Source organism: Syngnathus leptorhynchus, chromosome 8, assembly GCF_054491065.1.
Source record: "Syngnathus leptorhynchus isolate UIUO chromosome 8, UIUO_Slep, whole genome shotgun sequence".
Taxonomy (NCBI): Eukaryota; Metazoa; Chordata; class Actinopteri; order Syngnathiformes; family Syngnathidae; genus Syngnathus; species Syngnathus leptorhynchus.
This window is the reverse complement of record NC_141202.1, coordinates 2203989-2225254: the sequence shown is the minus strand read 5'-3', so window position 1 is coordinate 2225254 and position 21266 is coordinate 2203989. Positions and strand designations below refer to the sequence as shown.

Sequence of the window (21266 nt, the reverse complement as noted above, 5' to 3'; positions counted from 1 at the left end):
GGGGAAATAATTAATATTTTGTCTTCCAAGGAGTAAACAAATGGATACACTTACGTAAAGTATATTTATTCATATCGAGCTGCTGAAGTAGGAAAATGCAACGGCAATCAGTTGTCTTTTAACAGTCAAATAAAAAGAAATCAGTCAAATATTAATTATTTAGATATACACTAAAATATATTTATTTTAATACCAGTTGAATTATTTTTTTTTTTCCCCCAAGAAAGTTTCACTGTTCCAATATAAACTGGTCCAAAATGATGCACCCTATACAGCCAACGACGGCCACCGTTCGAGTAGCATGGCGTGTGCTCGGTAAATGTCACCATTGCACGGTTCTTGCATGATTTTAACACTCTTTCAATGTGTGAAACGAGTCTTTAGTTGGTATTTTTGAACATATTCTTTATCTTTCTTCACTTTGGAAACTACTGCCACGTGTTATTTCCTCCTAGAGGGGAACAAAATGCCTGTTGATGTCAACTAAGATAATACTGTGATTGAATTGTCAAATTAAAAAAAAGACAAAAAAACAATTGACATGATTTCTGGGATTGGTTCATTGTGCAGTAAACGTGCCGTACTTTTTTTTCCCCGCCCTCCAAGTTGTCCGAGGCGTCAGTCTGGCGGTGTCAGGTGGCGTTTCAGCGAGTGCGGTGAGCCCTCATGTCGCATCTCCATCAGCCGCCTCCGCTAACGCACCTGGATCCAAGATGGCAGCATCGCAGCGCTTCCGATGCGTCCGCCTTTCAGGTGGAGTGTTAAACGTAAAGATAAGATCCGGCCTTCAATCGCTTGTAAACTTCAACTCAAGTCAGCGGCCTTTTTACCAAAGCAAACAAAAACTGCCTGATGATCACAAGAAACAAAACATTTGAGTATGTTTTGATTCCCAGAGTGAGGAAAAGCACTATTAACTACCACAATGTCATCAAAACATTGTTACCATGGAGACAAATTTGTTAGCTGTGTGCGTTTTGTGTTACCGGTGATAACTTTCTTCAAAACGTAAAACACTTGACTGTCATTGTGCAAGTCAGCCGACAGTGGAGAATGTTGAGGAGGAGGAGTTGCGGTTGGTTGGGTGGGTGGGTGGGGGGGGAGGGGGCTTACTCCCTCGCGGGAGGCCGCGCTGAGGCGACGCCAGGCGGCCAAGCGAGCAGCAGCAGTGCGCTCCGAGCGAGCCCGGCGTGCACGCACCCTCAAGCTGCTTTGCACCTCCGGAGAAAACTGTAAGTACAATCTTGTTTTTCCAGAGTACTTTTGCTGAAGTGCAGTTAGAATAAGACTCGTAAAAATGAATTCATAAAAGGGCGATTTGAACCTTTTGTCGAATTTGTTTAAATTGCCTGAATCAATCCGATAGTTGGATGACAAAGAAATAAAAATCTCAGGCTCCATCTTATACTTCTAATTTGATGTGGAAAAGCAACCAATCAGAGGCTGTGTTAGTCATTTGCAGTGACTTCCCCCCCCCCCCCCCCCCACAGCATCATGCGGACTTTGCTGAAACTATTGCGGAATATCCAACTCCAGTTATCAACCCAAGTTAAAAAGGCTACAGTTAAAAGTTGATCCGTTTTAAAATTGAAAACAAGTATTAGAACTTCTCACCATTTTGTTTATTATTTCCTTACAGCTGACAAAATCCTGGCAGAAGCACGATGGAAGGATCCCACGACCAGCAGGTCCCTCACATTTTCGCCAAAGTAAGTCCGCACACATGCAAAAATTCTCCAAATTAGATTTTTTTTCCTGTCTAAATGTGTCACACACAAAAAAGAGTGTTTACGTTTAAGCTTGTTAAGGCTCACTCAGTCATTCATTCAATTACACAATTGATTTGTATGTGTGTGTGTGTTTGCAGAAGACGGTGAAAAAGAGGAGAATTTGTCAGAGGTCATCAAACGTCAAGAGAAAGTTGATTAAGTCCAACCTGTCGGTAGACACTGAAGGTAATTTCACGGCCGCTAAACATTTTAGCCACAATCCAATTGTTTTTTTTTGTGCGGCTGCATTACAGCACTTTTTTGTGATGAGGCCACGCCCCTTAAAGGCACACATCCAACACGCAACATGTAATGTAGTGACTGGAGTGGACCTGTCTTGAAATTGGGCCTCTGTTTTTTTTTTTGGTACCCATCTGCAGAACTTTTCCAGGACCTGAATCGATTGCAGGAGATCTGGCTGGCAGAAGGTGAGCTGTCTTGACTAAAATTAAACTTAAAAAAGTTTTTTTTAAAACAAAAAAACATTTAGTTAAAATATGTTAATATTAGCAAGGTCCCCAGTTTTTTTTTTTTTAAACATGAGCTTGAGGCCAAATTAAAAATTCATATAAAAATTTCAACAAATCAAAAATTGACTTGTAATTATTGCTCTAATTTTTTGTTTTGAAAATACAGCCATATATAAGAAAGTAGCCAAAATCTTTGAAAATTCAGAAATCTTTCAAATCTCATGGATCTGCTCACTTATTGTTGAAGAAAAAATGAAAAAAAGTAGCTTCATTAACACTCATGATTAACATGTATTTTAAAATGTAGCTCTTTTTTTTCAAATCTGAATATTGAAAAGACGATTTTTATCAAAATCCAATTAGAAAGAAGCACCTGCAGACATTGTGGTGGGGGGGGGTTGTCTCGGTTTGGGTTGGGGGTGGAGTGGTGGGGTCTCGTGCTAGAGCAAGGAGGTTCTAGCTGTGGGAGTGTCATCATAAATTAGCTGTGCGACGCTCAGTGTCTGCCGGGCTTTTTTGGCGGGAGCTGCTGCACCGCCTCCCTTTGCTCTCTCTCTCGCTCTTGCTCTCTTTCTCTCTCTTTCTCTTCTCCATCATCTCCAGCTGCATCATCACCTTGTCTGCTTCAATTCCTCCTCCTGCTCCTCCTCGCCTGCACAAAAAGACAAGAATGGATCTAACCACTTTTTCCTGACGCGCTCAACAGAAAAAGAGACTTTTTTTTTGGTTTGGCTTTTTTCAAAGTTTTCTTTTGTAGACTTTTTTTTTTTGTTGAGATGTTTTTCCTTCCATGGCAAGACTGGCTCACTGTGCTCTAAGTGAGACGGGATGCTTCAGGATTTAAGCGCCAGCGTCCTCTTTCCACCGTGTCTGCAGCACACAACTTTTGGTTAGTGCAACTCTCGACAAGATGTGTGCAACTTTGCTTTTTTTTTTTTTTTTTGTGATTAAGTGTTTTGTGTTTTTATTTTGTTGAATGGTGAAATGGCTTTTTAACTGGTTGAAGCTCAAATGTTGATGCAGTCGTTTGGAAGTTCAGAAAGGACCGAGCAGATTTGTGGGGATTTACAATTGACAAAAATGAAATATTTGACATATTTTTCGGAGTTCTTACCTCAAATGGTCGTCTCGGTATTCAATTTTAAAAGTATGCATTTATAATAGAATTTGAACAATAATTAAAAGTAAATAAGCACATTAATGAAAGTTTTTGCATGTAAATCAAAGATCCTGTGGACATTTGATGATGCTAAAGGTTTTGATCAATGTTTTTTTTATCTAGAAAAACTTGCCCATTCATTTTGTTTTTAATTCAAAAATAAATACGGGAATTCAACATTTCAAAGTACAGTTTTGAAGACACGTAAATCCTAAAAAAAAATGGTGCTTATTTCTTAGTTAGTTCCTACAAAAGGCTGCAATCTTGTATATATATTTTTTTTAATTAAACTGAAATAAGGTAATTTTTTTAAATTTAAACAGAAATTTTCAATGCATAATACTGAGAATAATTTCAAAAGAAATGTACGACTTTTTTCTAGTGTTCCTGAATTGTAGTGAATAGTGACTAAAGCTCACACGTTTTCCAAAATAAGCAGTTCCATGAAAAATGAAAGTGAATTTCAAAATATGAAATGCAGCTTTTTGTTGTCACCCAACAAAATCAGCAATATGATTTTGGAATTTTAAAATGAAGTCTGTGTTTTCGGGAAACAAAAATAATATTTTGCATATTTTTATCAAATGAATGTTAAACCGACAAAACAGTTTGTCTCCAAATGACAGCACAATATTTCACGCTGAGATGATAAGATTCACAAATTTTCCCTTTTCCTAGATGAGCGTGTGTATTTCCAAAAGTGTCATCTACAGCCATCATTCTCCTTTCAAGCAACTTCAAAATACTCCTTCCTTCTTCTTTGTATTAAAAAGAAATTGATTTGACAGCGGGTAAAAATGTTGAATATGGAATGAATATTTGATCCCGGCTCAGGATGACACTTCCGACGACGACGGCGGCTCTTAACTTCCTGTCCTGTTAAAAGCCAAGATTTATTAGGAGAGGTAATTGGAAGGAAGGACTCCAGGAACCGGGCTGAATTTCCCACTTGAGGGAACTTTGGCAGGTGTCATGTAAACCTTCGGACAAATCTTTAACTCGTTTCAACAATGAATGGCATTTTATAGATGGTGGAAAATTTTTTTTTTTCGGCAACTACCTCATTTGAGATTCACTTTCGATTTTTCTTCCTTCCCGTGTCCGTTTCTTCGCCCAGATGCAACATTTTCCAAAATGTCCAATTTTCAAGCCTACTGTGCTTTCAAATGTTTCCCATTTGTTGCCATGCGCGTCTGTGTAGCAACACAGCAAGCTCAGTCCGACCAAAAAATCTTTTCTTCCTTCTCACTTTGTAATTACAAAACACTTTTTTGACTTGAGTTGTAAATTTGATAAGACGTCAGTCTTTTAACTGGCCATTATGTTTGAAATTGGTACTCTTTGCTTCTTAATGTCAACGTTGGAAGCCGTCTGGTAAAAGCAAAAATTTGTACTCCCTTTCAAAAAAAATAATGCTTTGAGTTTGTAATAGCATCATATTTAAAAAATAGGTGGCAGAAATGTGTGTGTGTGGCTGCTTGGAAGCTTTTTCACCGTGTGCACATGATGCCAAACAAGAAATACAAAGTGCTTTCTTTTCTCTTTTATTTCGACTCCCTCTGCTTTTCCAAATCCTCTTTATTCATCGTGTAAAAAAAATAAATAATAATCATAACTTAAATATGTCAACGAGTACAAAGTACAGGAAGTAATTCAGAAAGAAAAAGATCAGAGCCACAATATTTAAAAAATAAAAGAAATGGATGAAGAACAATTAAATTGTGTCATCGTTATCTCATCCAGAGTGAGAATAAGGAAAAAAAGAATGAAAAGCAGACATGTCGAAACGTGTTATGCTAATTGGAGCTAATGTGTATAAATAGAGGCGATAATAGCCGCGTTGAAGCTTGATTGGCGCATTGTCCGGGTTGGGGAATTGGAATTTTTTTTGTTTTTAGGGGGGAGGTAGGTCATTTTTTTGGGAGAGCCAAGCGGGCAGGTGCGCAGGTAGCAGGTAACATTCAGCAGGGGATGGAGCCAATTAGAAGACGCTAACAATGGGAGACTACGTGATGGCATGCCAGCAAGCGGTGAATAGAGTCACCTACGCATTCAAAAGCGTATTAATTAGCAACATTGTGCAGACAGATACTTGCTCTCATCATCCAAACAATACAAAATTAAAAAGATTTATTTCTTGTGGTGACATACAATAGAATTACCAGAATGAAAATGCTTGAATTTACATAATATTTGAAAATGGTGAATTATTGTTTTGAAAGGCCGAATTTGTTGGTCAAATGTCAGACTTTAAATAACCAAAACCAAATCCATTTTTTAAATATTTTGAAAAATTAAGAAAATATATATCTTAAATGTGTGTTTCTACAAACTAAATTACAAATCTACAAACTTTTTTTTTTTTTTGGGGAGATTTTGGAGACAATTTTCTATTTCAGTAATTATTTTGATAATTTCTATTGAAGTAATTATTTTGCTAATAATTCATAGATAATCGGTGTCAACAAAATTATTATATCCATGGCAACTGTAGCAAATAGCACACTTATTATTAGATACTTTAAAGATGTATTCTTTTTCACAACTATAATTGCTTACTTTCTTCCATTCCAACCAAAATCTTGATCAATCTTTGTGAAGAAGCCATTTTAAGCGGCCACCAGCTTCCACGTTGAAGCGGCTTGGTGGCTTACAAGAAGAAAGACAAAGAGTAGGAAGAAGAAGCAGCAGCTCCATCTTGATGTTCACTCGGGGGTCCTTGAAGGAGGGAGAGGGGGGGGGGCGGTGTTGGACTTGGGATCAACATCACAAACATCTCAAGGTGTCTTGTCTTGTCTTCTTTGTGCTTGCAGCTCAAGTTCCCGACAATGACGAGCAGTTCGTCCCAGACTTCCAGACTGAAAACTGTGAGTGCCACCACACTTATTTGCATAGGGATGAATATTGTTTTTAGAGGATATTTTTAACATTGGGAGGGCCAGGCTGAGTGTCACCTGATTTTGGGGGGGAGGCAGTAAAAGGAAAGGAAGGTGTTTGGTTGTTGTTTTTTTTTAATCCAGAATAGAAATGTTCTCATCTCACGAGAGGCCCCTCGACCTTTTTTTTTTTTTTCCCTCAAAGTGCTTTTTGTGTACACTTTCCTCTAAATCGGGATTTTTCTTCTTTTTGGCCCCTCGCTATCGTCGTACGCCGCAAAAGCGCGTCTGCTCGCAATGTTTCTAAGAATACTCGGGATTGAAATTGAAGGTGATGTTAGTCTCACCTGGTTGGTTTGCCATGTGACTTGGCAGTGGAGGGGGGGGGGGACCACCACCAGTGGGGACCACATGTCTTTGGGACAGGACGCCAAAGGGAAAAGACACCAAACACCCCCATTTCTCCTCAATGGGCTTTAACCCATTTTGGTTTAAAGCAGCCATTTTGGACAAAATCCGGTGCGTGTTTGTTGGTGAAAAAAAAAAAAGAAACACCAGTTACACCTTGTTTTGCAACATTGGGTGAATTAAAGTCTAAAGGACCCATGCCTGAAATTTTTTTTTAATAAAAATCCCTTTGTCATGGTCATGAAAACCTCCTAAAAACGTTTAACTCAGATGGAATCGAAGCAGGTTCCTGTTGGCATTCCAGGCCCCAAAAAACACTAGGTGGTCTTCCTTTTTTTTTTTTTTTTTTTTTCCTTTTGATATTTTTCCCTCTTACTTGAAATGACACATCAAGAAGTTCAAGCTGATTACACTTTAAAAAAACAAACCCTTCAGACAAGCTGTTTTGAAACTACTTTTAGCATTTGTGACCCTCACGTTTAACGGGCTCCCTCTGATCTTGACTCCTTACTTCCGTTTGATTGATTGATTGACCAAGAAAGCTCAAATAAAAGCCATCAGGCTTCATTTCAATCGAGATTTTGGCTGCTGCCATTTTTTTATCATCAGACGAAAATAAGGCTGGAACTGCCGACCTCTATACCGGGCACTTAATGGTAAATACTTTGATTTGTAAATCCCGCCTAAGAGGTCAGGGTGACGGTCCGGTTGTCCTTCAGGAGTGCTGCTGACCATCTGAACGGCCGAGTTGGCACACTGGCAGGCTTCTGACAGATGGCCCCGTGGTTGGGCATCCCAGACGCCATTTCTCCCATATGGGTTCCTATACCACCACCACCATCATCACGCAGGCCCGTGTAGATAAAAATGATGGATAGCACTTGATGGGATGTCAACATACACCAAAATACTCCCAAAATAAACTATGCTAGCTTCTATTATTTTAGTGCGGTTTTAATTTTTTTTTGGGTCTGTACCGCAAAGACACCCACCCCGCTACTGTAAATACTTCCCAAAACCACAGTTTGAAAATATACAAGTGTACAATGTGCACAGTGTCTCTATAAAAGAAACCATTTTGAATGATATATTTACGAAAGAAAGGCTTATTTGGAGTCCGAGTTTAGAATTGGAAGTGAAGTGAACTTGCATTCCATTTGATCTGAGAGACTTTGTTTTTGTTTTAGCCTCGACGCACATTTAGCGTTGTGGCGCTACACTGAAGTAGCGCAACTCCAAATTCTCACCTGTTTAAAATTGTGTAAAAAGACCAAATGAACACAAAAAGACCTGCTTAAAATGCATGGTAGCCTAAAGTGTGATTGCGGGCTGAAAAAAAAAAGTGATACAACAGGCGTTCAGAATGTAGCCGAAAGAATACGATTAGCTTAATAAATCAACAGTGACTTATCTTTTTTTTTTTTTTTTTACCCATCGCAACATCTTGAACTTTGACTTGGCGGTCGTCTTCAATGTCACGTCGGCGTGGAATCAGCATGGTGGAAGCGTGGAGAAGGAAGAAGCTTCTTCTTTGTCTGAGCTCCACAGATGCTTACCATTAGCATAACTTAGCGGGGAACGGCGGAGGTGTAAAATGGGGCCACACGTTCCGTCTCCGCCGCCTCACCGCCATTTAACAACGAAGGCCAGCACCTACAGTAGGTGAAAATGGAATAGAAGATGTTTTCACCCTTTGCCAAAAAACCTTTTTTTCCCCCTATTTTTTTGTGAAATGAACGAACCAGGAGAGGATCTGCCAAATATGGGCGGCAAAAACACACCATTTGTACCTGAGAATGTCCAACATGTCACAGCCAAGGACTCATTAATTAGCCAGGATTTTTTTTAAAAAATATTTATGAATGGATGTCTGACATTGTGCTTTCAATAGTTTTGTTCATTTGATTTTGGCTGAAAATGATGTTGTTTTTTTTCAGCGGCGTCTTACGTCTTAATAAATGTGCAGATAATGAGAGTAATCACGCCATGATGGCTGTGACATTCTATATAAGAAAAGGAAGCGTCTGGCGTTGCGCTCGCTATCGATTAGCGTACCTTGGCATCCCGCCGTCAAAAATCCATTGTGACATTTCCACGGGTGACTCTTGGATGTCGTTGTGACGCTCCCACTGTTCAATTAAATATTTTTATTGGCTCTACTCAAACATAGTTGAGTGTGTACAATTATCTTAACTTACCTTACACAAAAAAAATAAAAATAATTCAACCAAATCTTTTCATCTCACAAAGGAGTTTTAAGCTACCCGGTAATGGAGAGGCTAATGGAAATTAGCATAGATGTTATTGTAATTGTAAACTGTCAAACAATTCAATTTAACACTTAAAAGGGAGCAACATTAAAAACAAAAAATGGCACCAGCTCTCTCTGCTAACAATGTTTTTTCCACAATAGCATCGTCAAAGGTCTCCCCACAGGAAGTGTCTTTTTGACCTCAGATCGATGACCTAGAAAGGGCATTCCCCCAGCGTGCTTTGTCACGCCCCCCCAACCCGTTCTCCAGTCACGTGACTTGAGCAGATCCACTTGTACTTATCCAGCATCTGTCAGTCAAGATGTGAGAAACTCCTCCCAAAATCCCCAAAGGCCATCCCTAAGAATCTTCCATGATGTCTCGTAGAAACGTGTTGGTCTGCCTGTTCTTGAAGGTAGATTGGAAATGAGATTAGACAAGCATGTGTGCACTCTTACAAGCACTGCTTTTCATTAGTGAGACAAACACAATCAAGATCAAGGTCCACTTATGAAGTTCTGGCAATTTCTGGCAATTCTCATAAGGTTCTGTTTTTCTCTTAGTGGCGTTTCACGGACTGCAGCTGAAGATCAAGAGGGAGCTGCACAGTCCGTGTTCCGAGCTGAGCTCCACCTGCAGCCAAGAGCGGCCCTTCAAGCTCCAGTATGGAGAGAAGTGCCTGTACAACGTCAGGTAGATGCTTCCTCAACCATTGCACAAAAACAACAAATCAAGAATCTCATATGTGTGCCGCAGTGCCTACGAGCAGAAGCAGCGCGCAGGCATGAAACCCTCCAGCCCAGTGACGCCCCCCTGTAGCACCCCCGTGTCCCCACTCCATCATGGCGCACCGACGCCCAAACCCGAGCGCACCTACGCCCACGCTCCGCCCTCCCTACCCGATGCCGCCTACGCCATGGACCACAGGTGCAAAACGCAATATGCTAGCATAGCTTTGAGGGCTAGCAAAGATGCTATTTTCAAAAAAAAACAAAAAACCTTTTGATTCATCAGATTCCGCCGTCAGCTCTCCGAGCCGTGCCACTCCTTCCCCTCCCCGCCGACCATGTCCCGGGACGTGCGGCCCCTGTACCAACGTCAAATGTCTGAGCCCAGCATTCCCTTCCCTCCTCAAGGCTTTAAGCAAGAGTACCCCGACCCGCTGTTTGAACCCCATCCCGCCATGATGGGAGCGCCGCTGCCCCACATGTACCCCGCCGCCATGATGATCAAGCAGGAGCCCCGTGACTTCAACTACGACTCAGGTGAACAACGCTAGCCTGCGGGTGAAAATAGAACTGCTAGCTTAAAGAATACAGACTTGACCACCGTGAGCCCGGTTAAGGAAGTGTAGTGGAGTTGATTACATTTGGCCGTTATTAAACAAAAAGGGGCTCTGGCGGATTTGGGCTCTGTGTTGGAAGCCATTTCCTGTGGCGTGCTAATAAGTGAGTGGGCGGAGGTTACGGCCGGTCAACGTTCTCAAGCCTACGCTCAAATTCTGGAGCGCTTTGATTACACGTATATAATGTCCATTTACTAATATAACTAGAAAGTTCATTTACTTCAATGGCACTCCTATTAAACGAATCATCCACAATCCCAAATGATGGAGGTGTTTGATTTTGACATGTTGACAGAAGGACAGGATGGTATGGAGGGGTGCGGTCGACGGCTAACGTAATTAACCACATTTCCGCCACGCGCCCATTAGCCTGATGAAGTCTGATAAAGATTGAACGGTTCATTTGTCTTGCGTCACACAATCAAGCTATTAGCTCACGACACCATAGAATGCTAACGTAATTGCTAACGATCAGCCTGTTAGTTTTTTTTTAAATCTTGTCTTGCCTGATTTTCAGCGGAAGTGCCCAGTTGCCATTCGGTTTACCTGCGCCAAGATGGCTACCTGGCACACGGCAACCGAACTGAAGGTACCAGCTATGACCTTTGGAGCCATCGCAACAACAACATTTCCCACGCTCCTTCTCATTGTCCAGGTTGCATGTTTGACAAAGTTGCCAGGCACTTTTACGACGACACCTGCGTGGTGCCCGAAAAAACGGAAGGTGGGTACTCTACTCCCGAGACCACGCTTGATGTGAAACTTAACCCGCGAACGTGCTTCCTCCTTTCAGGCGAGATCAAGCAGGAGGCCGGACTCTACCGCGAGGGTCCATCCTACCAACGGCGAGGGTCTCTTCAGCTGTGGCAGTTCTTGGTGGCGTTGCTCGACGACCCGTCCAACTCGCACTTCATCGCCTGGACGGGCCGCGGCATGGAGTTCAAACTCATCGAACCTGAGGAGGTGAGGAGAACTAAATTTATAACAGCGGCGTTCTTCAATTGTCAAAAGCTTGAACGACTACCACCAAATGTTCATTTCGTGTTATTACGCTGCAATTTCTTCCCCATTTATGAGAGAAACAAGGTAGAAAGACAATTTGGGTGTTTCCTGGAGTTTATTTATGACAGCAATCTAGAAAAATGGCTGTGTTAGGGAAGCCGGGTGATTGGCGGGCGGGCAGGTGGGCGCTACGCCAGACAGGTGCGGCAACATCTGCTTTCCTCCTCGGAGCGGCGTAATGAACACACTTACAGTACGCCCTAATCAGCGTCATTAGCGCCACGCGGACTCTTAGCTTTGTCACAGCTGCCGAGCGTCAGCTATTGTCGTCGCTAAGTACGTAGCGCGTGTTGTGACGCAGGTGGCACGCCGATGGGGCATCCAGAAGAACCGGCCGGCCATGAACTACGACAAGTTGAGTCGATCGCTGCGCTACTACTACGAGAAGGGAATCATGCAGAAAGTGAGTCCATTTTTAAAAAAAATGTATGAGAATAGGAGTGAGACAACTCTGGCTATGTGCGGTGCAGCAACACATGTAGACAGACAATTCATTCTTTTAACACAAGAAAACAAAAGGAGCTTGATTGTGTTTTTTAATATCGCTCCCGTTACTTCCACCATCCATCCATCCATCCATCCATCCCGACCGTTTCCCACCGTCCTATCCACATCCATCCACGTCAGGTGGCGGGCGAGAGATACGTGTACAAATTTGTGTGCGATCCGGAGGCCTTGTTCTCCATGGCCTTTCCCGACAACCAGCGTCCGGTCCTGAAGAGCGACGTGGAGCGTCACGTCAACGAGGAGGACACCGTGCCCCTGTCGCACTTTGACGAGAGCGCCCCCTACTCCCAGGAGACGCCCTACTGCCAGCCGCACCCGTACAGCGAGGCCTACGTCTACTAGACCGCAGGGACAAAGAGAAAAACATTCTACCTTCAAACTTGTTTGACATTTTCCGGCCGTCCTCAAGAATCGTCGAATTGACACGCCTACCAAATTTCATGCTGCTCAATGACAATGGCTGAATTGGAAGAAAATTCATTTGAAAGAATTTTTTGTTTTTTCTTAAATCACCAAATGCCGTCATGTACGCGAAGCATGATGTCAAAGTTTAAAAAAAATGATTTTGAGGATCCTTCATCAAAAAAAAATAGGGCGCAAGGGCTCAGTAATTATGATCTTTGTTATAATTCTTATCATCAACATGATTTTGTTGACGTGCACTTTATGGACCCTGACGGCTCTTTGGCGTACTTATAGCTTAAGTGTTTTTTTTTGTTTGTTTTTTTTTAAAGAAAATTAAGATGACTACTTTCCAGCATGCCTCACCTCAAAGAGACTCGACTCCCCGTGACCAGGATAAACTTCTGGTTCTGTATTTTGGGGAATTTTAGCAAAGCTACATCCTTCTTGTGTGCTCATTTCAAGAGAACATGAGCGCCAATGTGACTTTTTGGAGACGTCAAATGGATCAAAGACGTTCAGGAGAAAAAAAACAACAAAAACACTCTCTGAAGTGATGAACTCATGGATGTCAACGAAATGACCGGACACTTGATTAGGAACCCCCCCCCCCTACCCCTCCCACTCCAGAACATACATCCTACTCTTTCCAATGTTTTGACCCTCTCGTGTATCTTATTCTAAATATCTGTCAACCACAATAATAAACGTACTGTTCAATGCATCCTTTTTTGGAGTGTCATTTTGTGAAACCGACCATCAAACAATAGTGAATTTTAATTTAAACAAATGCTTGTTTACGTCCCCCCAAAAAATACGAATACCCCAACAGATGAATCACATATTACTATTAATTTTTTTTTATTTTGTCAGGCCAACTTGGCTATTTATTTATTTACTTCCAGCTGTAAAATAAATTTAAAAAAAAGATTAACCTCATACATTATTTAAATGTGTCACATTTGGGATTGTTTTCTGATATTATGACTTTTTTTGGTCAATTTTTAATGTCATGAATGGAATTTAAAAAAAAAAAGATTGTCAGGTGGTTTCAATAGTACTGACTTAGGTTTCATGGAATATGTTTTTAGAAATAAAATGTATATGTAAAATATGACTTGGTTAAATAAGGGGAGACAATAATGGACAAAATAAAAAATGAAATATTGAGTAGAGTTACGTATTATTACAACCATGTTTTTTTTTTTTTTTTCCACTGAGTGATATACATCCTGATACGTGTGTGTGTGTGTGTGTGTGTGTGTGTGTGTGTGTGTGTGTGTGTGTGTGTGTGTGTGTGTGTGTGTGTGTGTGTGTGTGTGTGTGCGTGCGTGTGCATCCATGCGTGTGGGTGTGTGTGCGCTCATTTTCGTGTAGACAAATAGATTCTAGTCTCTTGTCAATTTCCAGCTGTGGCACACAAAGTGTTTAACTAAAGTGACACCTGAGGAAAAAATCAATGGCTAATTTAAGACTGCACTTTTTTTTCTTCTCCAACTCACGTGTTGGAGGATGGTGTTTGGTTTTTTTTTTTTTTACAACATTGGCAGTAATAGAAAACAAAACACGCACACTCTTTTCAAGTTATTATTGCCTTGTGTAAAGTGTCACTATGGCTAAAAATCAATGACTAATTGAAGGAAGCACCGTTTAATTGCTTTCCGCCAATGGAAAAATGAAAGCGGATGTGTAAGTAATGAAAAACCAAGACTTGCCTTAATTTGTCAGAGCTGCTGTTTTTTTTTTAACTTATTGATTGTGTGCAGCGTACTGGAAGTGGCTTTAACTTGTAACAGCTGATTGGCTCCCTGGCCAACATCATATCACATGAATACATGCAAGTGCTCATTAGGTCCCCAAAATGTTTGGTTTCTTTGCCGTTTTGATTTTTTGGGTCCAATCAATAAATGCCTATTGGCTGCCTGAAAGTTTTACGGCCTTTTTTTTGTGTATACACACACACACACACTCAATGTGTGGTATATTGTGGTGTTTCTGAGCATGTAACAAATCCAGCTATCTGGCGAGCGACGTGTTTGCCATTTACGCCGACATATGGCGGACATCCTGCGCTGCTAATATTTGGTGGCCGCCGCCCCCGCCTCCCCCCCTTGCCCCCGGCATGTGTGTGTGGGGGGGGCAAACAGATGGCTGCCGGGTCTTGAGTCATCACAAAGCCATTAGCCTAGACGCTGGCCCTCTGCCCCCGTCGACGCCCGACGGCTCTCGCCCGGTCGTGTTTGCTCACGCTCTTGACGCAGGGTCGTCTTGGCGTTCTCTGTTTGCTCGCTTTAAATGGCTCCGCCGAGGCCTCCGATCGGTGGCCCCATTGGACACAGAAGCACATGTGGAGATGACAAGTTGGCTGGTGATAGTGATAGTGAGTGTTTGTTGACACAGCATAAAGCTCCAGCGAGTGTGTGTGTGTGTGTGTGTGTGTGTGTGTGTGTGTGTGTGTGTGTGTGTGTGTGTGTGTGTGTGTGTGTGTGTGTGTGTGTGTGTGTGTTGTTATATGTGTTGCTGGGGCCCATCACACAGCATCAATCATTCAACACTAATTTAGTGCAACAACACAGGAAGGAATGAGCAAAGTCCTACAAATCGAGAGTGGGGGGGGGGGGGACCTCCATTATAGCTGCTATAAAAGCTTTTATTCTCTTGTTTTGTGAAGAACGCTTATTTTAAGATGGACTAAAAATAACTAAAAGAAAAAAAAGCTTTACTTGAAATGTTCAAATGTTATTTACTGTCCATACATACATACATAGAAAATGCATTGATGAGTGACTATGTTGACCCAAGTCCAGCCCCGATATTGACCATAGAGGTGTAAATCTTCAGAATTTCCAATTTCCTTGAATGCATCATGAAGTATGTTATTTCTGCTACCTGTTTTGTGTAGGTTCATTTTTGTGCAGTGAGGAAAAAGGTTGCATTGAGGTTTCATCAGGCGCTTCATCGAAGCTAATATGCTAATAAAGTCACTGGAATGAGAACGACTTCCAACCGCCACGCTGGTAATGATGGCATATTTGCTGGACATATACGTATTTTAAAGATAATTTCCCCCCCGCCCCCCAGTTTGAGTCAATTCATAGAAAAGTGTTGGAGGGAATCACAAATAAATGTCACACGTGGAGGAAAATATTGCCTCCCAGTTTGATTTCTTTGTAGAAAAATGAGTCATGTTGTTTTCATCAACGTTTTTCATCAATATAAAAAAAGACTTTCATTATATTTCGAGTTTGTAAAGGAATATTTTCTGTCATTTACCACGACAACCCTTCATCACTTACGCTAAAATAATATGGTTAGAATCACTTTTCAGAGTGCTAAAATGTTAGATTTTAAGGTGATGATTTTTTATTTTTTGTTTGTCTTGGCAAGATACCTATCCAGTCACTTTCACCCAAGTGAACAATGGTGTTCTACAGGGCTCTGTTTTAAACCCACATGATATAGTGCAGAATATATCTAAACATTTTTAACCAATAGTTTCCATTTTGAGATTTTTTTTTCCCCCTCCAAACGCACCACTAAAACTAAAAAAATAAAATAAAACCCACGACATAGCTCCATATTCCGACCCTCTGTGTCCTGGCACGCTACCCGTCTATTCACCTTCCACAATGTCGTTCGATTGGCGTGCCACTGACCAGCCTGGCGACAGACCTCGATGTGGTCGACCATCTGTCATCGGGTCCGGAGACTTTGGACCCGGGACCCCGCCCATTAGCCCTCACCACTAACGCAGGCCCGACTGCTCCACCTTAACTCCAAAATGAACAAACACTTAAGGCAGGTGTTACATGTTTTTTCAAATGGATACATGGCGGCACCAGGCCAAAATTTTAGTAAAAAAATGAATTTAAGCCAACAAAGGAAGAAGAAAAAAAGTGATTTAATAGCGAGTAGACTGTGGGTGCAAATGAAGACAGATATTAGCCGGGTAAATTTAGAGCATCTCACATTCATAACACCTAAGGCCCTTTAAATAGCCTTAAAAGGAGCTCTGGAAATAGGCGCCCACATTCATTTTTTTTTTTTTTCCTTTTCACTTGTTACATTCATTTTCAGTTTATGTCTAATGTGCTAAATAATGCAATAATATTCCCATACACCTCCACTTGTTACGATAAACAATTCAAAGGTGGTGTCGCTTGATTTTAATTGTCTTTTTAGGATATAAAGCAAAATAATAGATACAACAGCTGAGATCTATCCCGAACTAACTCATCTCTGTCACTTTTCAGAACGAGAGCGTATCAACAAACACCAAGGAGGTGCTGGTTGTGGCTTAACCCAAAATAGGCCAGAGAACAAGATATTTTTAACAGTCACAACAAACCAAACAAGAGCCTCCTTCTTTGACTGTAACAGGCTAGGAAAAAGCTCTACGTAGCGCCCTCTGTCGGCCACAATGAACATAGCCATCAAAATTGGCCTTGCAAAAATAGAGCTCCTGTAAATGTACAGTCTATTACATGTTAGATTGTCTTCTCCATTGTCCCGTGTCTTGGATGAAAATTCAAACAGATGGGTGGTGTCCGGAGCGGAAGTGTCTTTTAACCAACTTGGCTCGCCATCCGTGGCTAACGGCCAAAGTGAATGGCGGGATTAGGCGGCGTGAGCAACAGGGCGCTTTGGCTTCTTCGGCCTGCGCAAGGACGACAGCTCGTCATACTGGAACACGCTCGCAAAAAAAAAAAAGCCTGGGCGCTGGGTGGCAGACCTCTAGTAAATGACAGTTAACATCCCATACGCAACAAGCATGCTAATTTCAAATCGCCCACCGTTCAAAAATTCAATGTTAGCTTTAAGCTAGCCGAATTGGTTGAGCCTATCTTTTTTTTTTTATTGGACACGTTAGAGTTAACAGTTGGGAATTACACTTAACTAAAGTCAAAGTGAGTGTGCAGTTTTATTTCCCCCCCCCCTCCTAAATGTAAATCATACATTTATGATATGTTAAACACATCATCTCTGACAGTGGCAATAATGAAGTCACTCTATATGACTTCTTCTCGCCATGAGGTCCAAGTGGCATAATCAGCCTATAGGAAATGTGCCTAATTAGGCAGTTGATTAATCAGTATGCTAATAATACACTTGCGTCGATGCTAGCGAGCGAGGACCGTTCCCGCGCGAAAAGATGCGTTGCAGCCACGGGCAATATATTATACAACACCGACGTGCCAAAAGCAAGCCGATTTATAAAAGAAAATGTCACTTGAAAAAAAAAAAAATTCAAATAGTCATATAACTTGGAAAATTAGTTTTTCTCATCAAATAAAAAAAAATGACTGACAATTGATTTTTTGGAGTTAAATTTGTCATTCATTTTTGTATTATCTGTCACCCTCACACCTCCGAAGTGAAAACAAACAAAAAAAACTTTAATTGAAAGGAGGCCCGATGAAGTCACAGTCGCTCGTGGCAGACGCACCGCAGCCCTCAATTAACGGCGGCCGAGCAGGCAATTAAGAGGCGCGTCCTAGCGGGGCAGGTAGCGGGAAGCCTGAGGGGGCGGGGCGGGGTAGCGTGCCCCATGATGACTATTGATCCAAAGGCCACTGAAGCATGAGCTGCCGCTCGCTTTGGCGCTTCGCTGTTACTCATAAGTTTCAACAGACTATATGCAAAACCACAAACATTATATTATTGTATTATCGTTTTCTTCCCCATAACACTTGTTTTATTTGACAAGAACTATTTTCATAAAAATAGACGGACTGATCCGGATGGACGCCGAGGTGCAATTGTATGAAGCTGGATCGATAATGTATTTATCATGTAAAATAATCATCAGCAACATTATCATCAGCCAATGGCAGGAAGTCTGATTAGTGGACCTGAACCATTTCCACTCCAATTGATCCGTCTTTAAGTTAATTGATAAACTCACTTAGCAATCATCTTGATGGACAACTTACATGTTTCTCCTACACGCACGTACGCTAGCTTATGACCTTATTAGCTTTGTCAGCGACTTCCTGTTTGTCTTTTTCTGTGCCGTTCCTCACTGTTATTCTTTGCTGGCGTGATTCTCAAACTTTCGAGTGAGAAACCGCGACGAGAAAAGGAAACAAATCTCTTCAAATACAATGTCAACGTGTTTTTTTTTTTTGTTTAGAATCTAATGTATGTGCGTGTGCTAATGACATCTGTGTTCTGGCTGGTCCAAATGACCCCGTGATGAAGATTAAAGGGCGGAACGAGTATGACGGTGATGAGATGAGCACTTCATTGAGTTTCTCTTCTTCCTGTGTTGATAACCGCGTAAGAAAACAGACTCATGGCATCCTTAATTGTTAGCCGCTGCTCATCTGTGCGCGGCCGCAGGAAATCACAATGACCAACCAGTGAAAATCAAACAATTCTTATTGATATCGTGACAGGAAGTTCAAAACAAGTGTGTTAGTGTGTCGCTGGCGGTTAGCATGTGCTAGCGTGTTAGTGTCTTGTTAGCGTGTCAGCATGTCGTTAAGCATGTGTTGTTAGCATGTGCTTCTTCGTGTCACCTTTTTTTCTAATATGCCCGTCACACACACACACTGCGTGTGTATGACTATAGCAAGTGTGCCAGTTTAGTGGTGCTAAAAGTGCATCCTCAGCTCTTTTCCCTGGGAAAGCGTTCCAAGCGCACCCCCTCGTCTCCTCCCCCCTCCCTTTCCTCCTCGCTCGCTCCGTCCCTGCGGCATTTCTCCAGGTAGCGTTCTCCAAAGTCTGGCTATTAATAAGCAACATATTTGATTAGCAATGTGCAGCAGTCTGCGAAGCCCCAAACAGCAGGCCATATGAGCAGCGTGCGGTCGGAGTTTGGCAGAATTATTTAAGGTGTGACGCCGCCCTGAGGGTCCCCAACATGCTTTTTGGGGGTGCGTACGCACGGAGGTGTCGGGGGTGCGAACGTGCAGCTCACCGGCGCCAACGCCTCAGGTGAGCTGAGAAGTGGAGCCTTGCTTTTGTCTTGTTGAATTGTTGTTCAAAGCCGGGGGTTTTTTTTTTCCTCCTATTTTTTTTTTTTTTGAAAGTGTTGAGGTGTCAATTAGACGAGCAAGCAGCTTGCAGCACCTCCAAACTCACTCATTAACACTACACACACACTCACTCACACACACACTTTTTGTTTGTTTGTGCCACCAATACACAGCATGCTGCAACAAGTTGTGTATTTGTGTGTTGTTGATTTGATTTTTTAAATTTAATCTGACAACTCAATATTTTTTTTAGATCATGCTCACCTATATTTACAAAGGAAATTCTACTTCCAGTATGTGTATGCTAATCGGTTCAATCACCGCAACAGTAATGCTAATTTCTATGAACTTGTCTATGGAGTTTTACATTTGATGTTAGCATTAAGCTAGCAGACCTTCGTTATATGTTGATTTTGAAATGTACATTTTTGGATTCTTTTGTTATTTTCTTCGTTTTTACAGTAAATTACAACTCAGGGTTACAATTTTTATTTTATTTGGAGAACTTTACGAGCTAGTGTGTCCCTTGTTTTTGTCCAACTTCCTGTTCTGTTGCCAGCTGTCCCAGGAAGTGACCCGACAGAAAGTCTTTTGTTTGAGCTTCTTTCTGCTCTTTTCTTTAGACCGCCAATAAAAAAAAGTTGCCGGCCAAGTCGGCAAGTTTCCAATCTACGCCGTCAAAACAACAATAGCGACGATGGGGGATCCCGCCATCCGAGCGGCGAGCGTGTCCTTGCGCTGATTACGCTCCCGACGGGCCGCCGTTTGTCAAGCTCCGGAGCGACGCAACGGGGCTCCCTGATGACTTAATTGCTCGCAAAAGGCTCGTTAAAGCTTCCTATCCATCATAAGTCGTAGAGCGAGCGACAAGTTTTGAGCAGCAACTTTTGAGCGGCGCTTGATGAGCAATTAGTAACGTGAAACCGATTCCAATTGTTAGGCTTTGGCTTCTTTGCGGTGGAATTCATCACATGGATGGATGCCGCTGTGCCGCAGACATTGTGATGAACGTCGACGACGGTGACAGAAAACCTCGGGAAACATGATGGACATGAAGGCATCATCTTGCTTTATCACAGCTTTCCACCCTGGCCACCTCACAAAAAAGTTTTAGCTCCGCCCCTGAAAAACACCCACCACCCCCTCAATTATGATTATTTTTTTTTTATCTTGACTACTGTACCAAATATTCTGAAGGTTGGTTAAAAACAAAATAGATATGACTGAAAAAATGTGAAACTGCAATATTTTTTCCCCGATCATTTATTCCCGACGTCGATGTGGACGTCCCGGAATGAAGGCGAGGGAGCAAAGTGTCATCGGGCTTCTCGGAGGACGCTCTCAGCAGTCCTCGCAGGTGCAATGTCAGAATTGGATGCTGTTTGGTATTAATTGGCGATCATTTACAGAGCTCCTTTTGCCAAGAGCGAGCGAGTCTTACAAGCCCGCAGCTGGGGTTGTCTAGGGGGGGGGTGAGCAGGCCTGTTGGCATTGTGGCAGCATATGTTTGGTGCCAAGGACGCCATCCATTTGCATTTCTGTTCGGGGGGAATTTTACAAAGATGCTTTTGTGCAGCGGCGAGCGTTGCAATTAATCACGAGTGAAATGTATCGGCTGATGAAAAGCCATAATTCTACTTGGGGGTGGGGGGGTGGCAGCATCTGCACTGCACTCGTGCCCCTCAACCCACAGCATCCTTTTTTTTTTTTTGATGAATGTGCCTTGAACGGCGAGCGTTCCAATGTGCTGGCAGGAAGAAAAGCAGCGACAGCGTCTTTTCATGTTGCGCCATAAGTCATGAAAATAGTTCTACGAAACAGGCGGCATGTCGCAAACGTGCCATTGAAGAAATGTGAAAAGACACTTTGACCAAAATCACTTTTCAACCTATGGGTTGGGGATTAGGGTTAATAGGTTTAAAGTAAGGTTAGAAATTTCTATTGGAGTCAAGGTCAAAGTTTGCGAGTCAGATGTGGTTCTTTTTATGACGTCATCTGGCTCGCAATAAATACGACATTTATTAATACTCTAAATA

At 42.1% G+C, this 21266-nt stretch overlaps 1 protein-coding gene across 2 annotated transcripts; it reads left to right on the top strand.

Moving 5' to 3' along the window:
- The first annotated feature begins 1563 nt into the window (after positions 1-1563).
- On the top strand, positions 1564-12967 carry etv1 (ETS variant transcription factor 1). 2 transcript variants are annotated; one of them, XM_085918462.1, is made up of 12 exons: positions 1564-1709; positions 1868-1955; positions 2150-2197; positions 6212-6265; positions 9498-9627; positions 9691-9861; positions 9949-10199; positions 10797-10868; positions 10935-11003; positions 11073-11242; positions 11643-11744; positions 11969-12967. In XM_085918462.1, the coding sequence occupies exons 1-12, from the start codon at positions 1665-1667 to the stop codon at positions 12188-12190; spliced, it is 1422 nt and encodes a 473-aa protein (XP_085774588.1). In that variant the 5' UTR covers positions 1564-1664; the 3' UTR covers positions 12191-12967. The 2 variants fall into 2 exon arrangements, with proteins under 2 accessions (XP_085774588.1, XP_085774587.1); XM_085918461.1 differs by having other exon boundaries at positions 10797-11003.
- The last annotated feature ends 8299 nt before the right edge of the window (positions 12968-21266 follow it).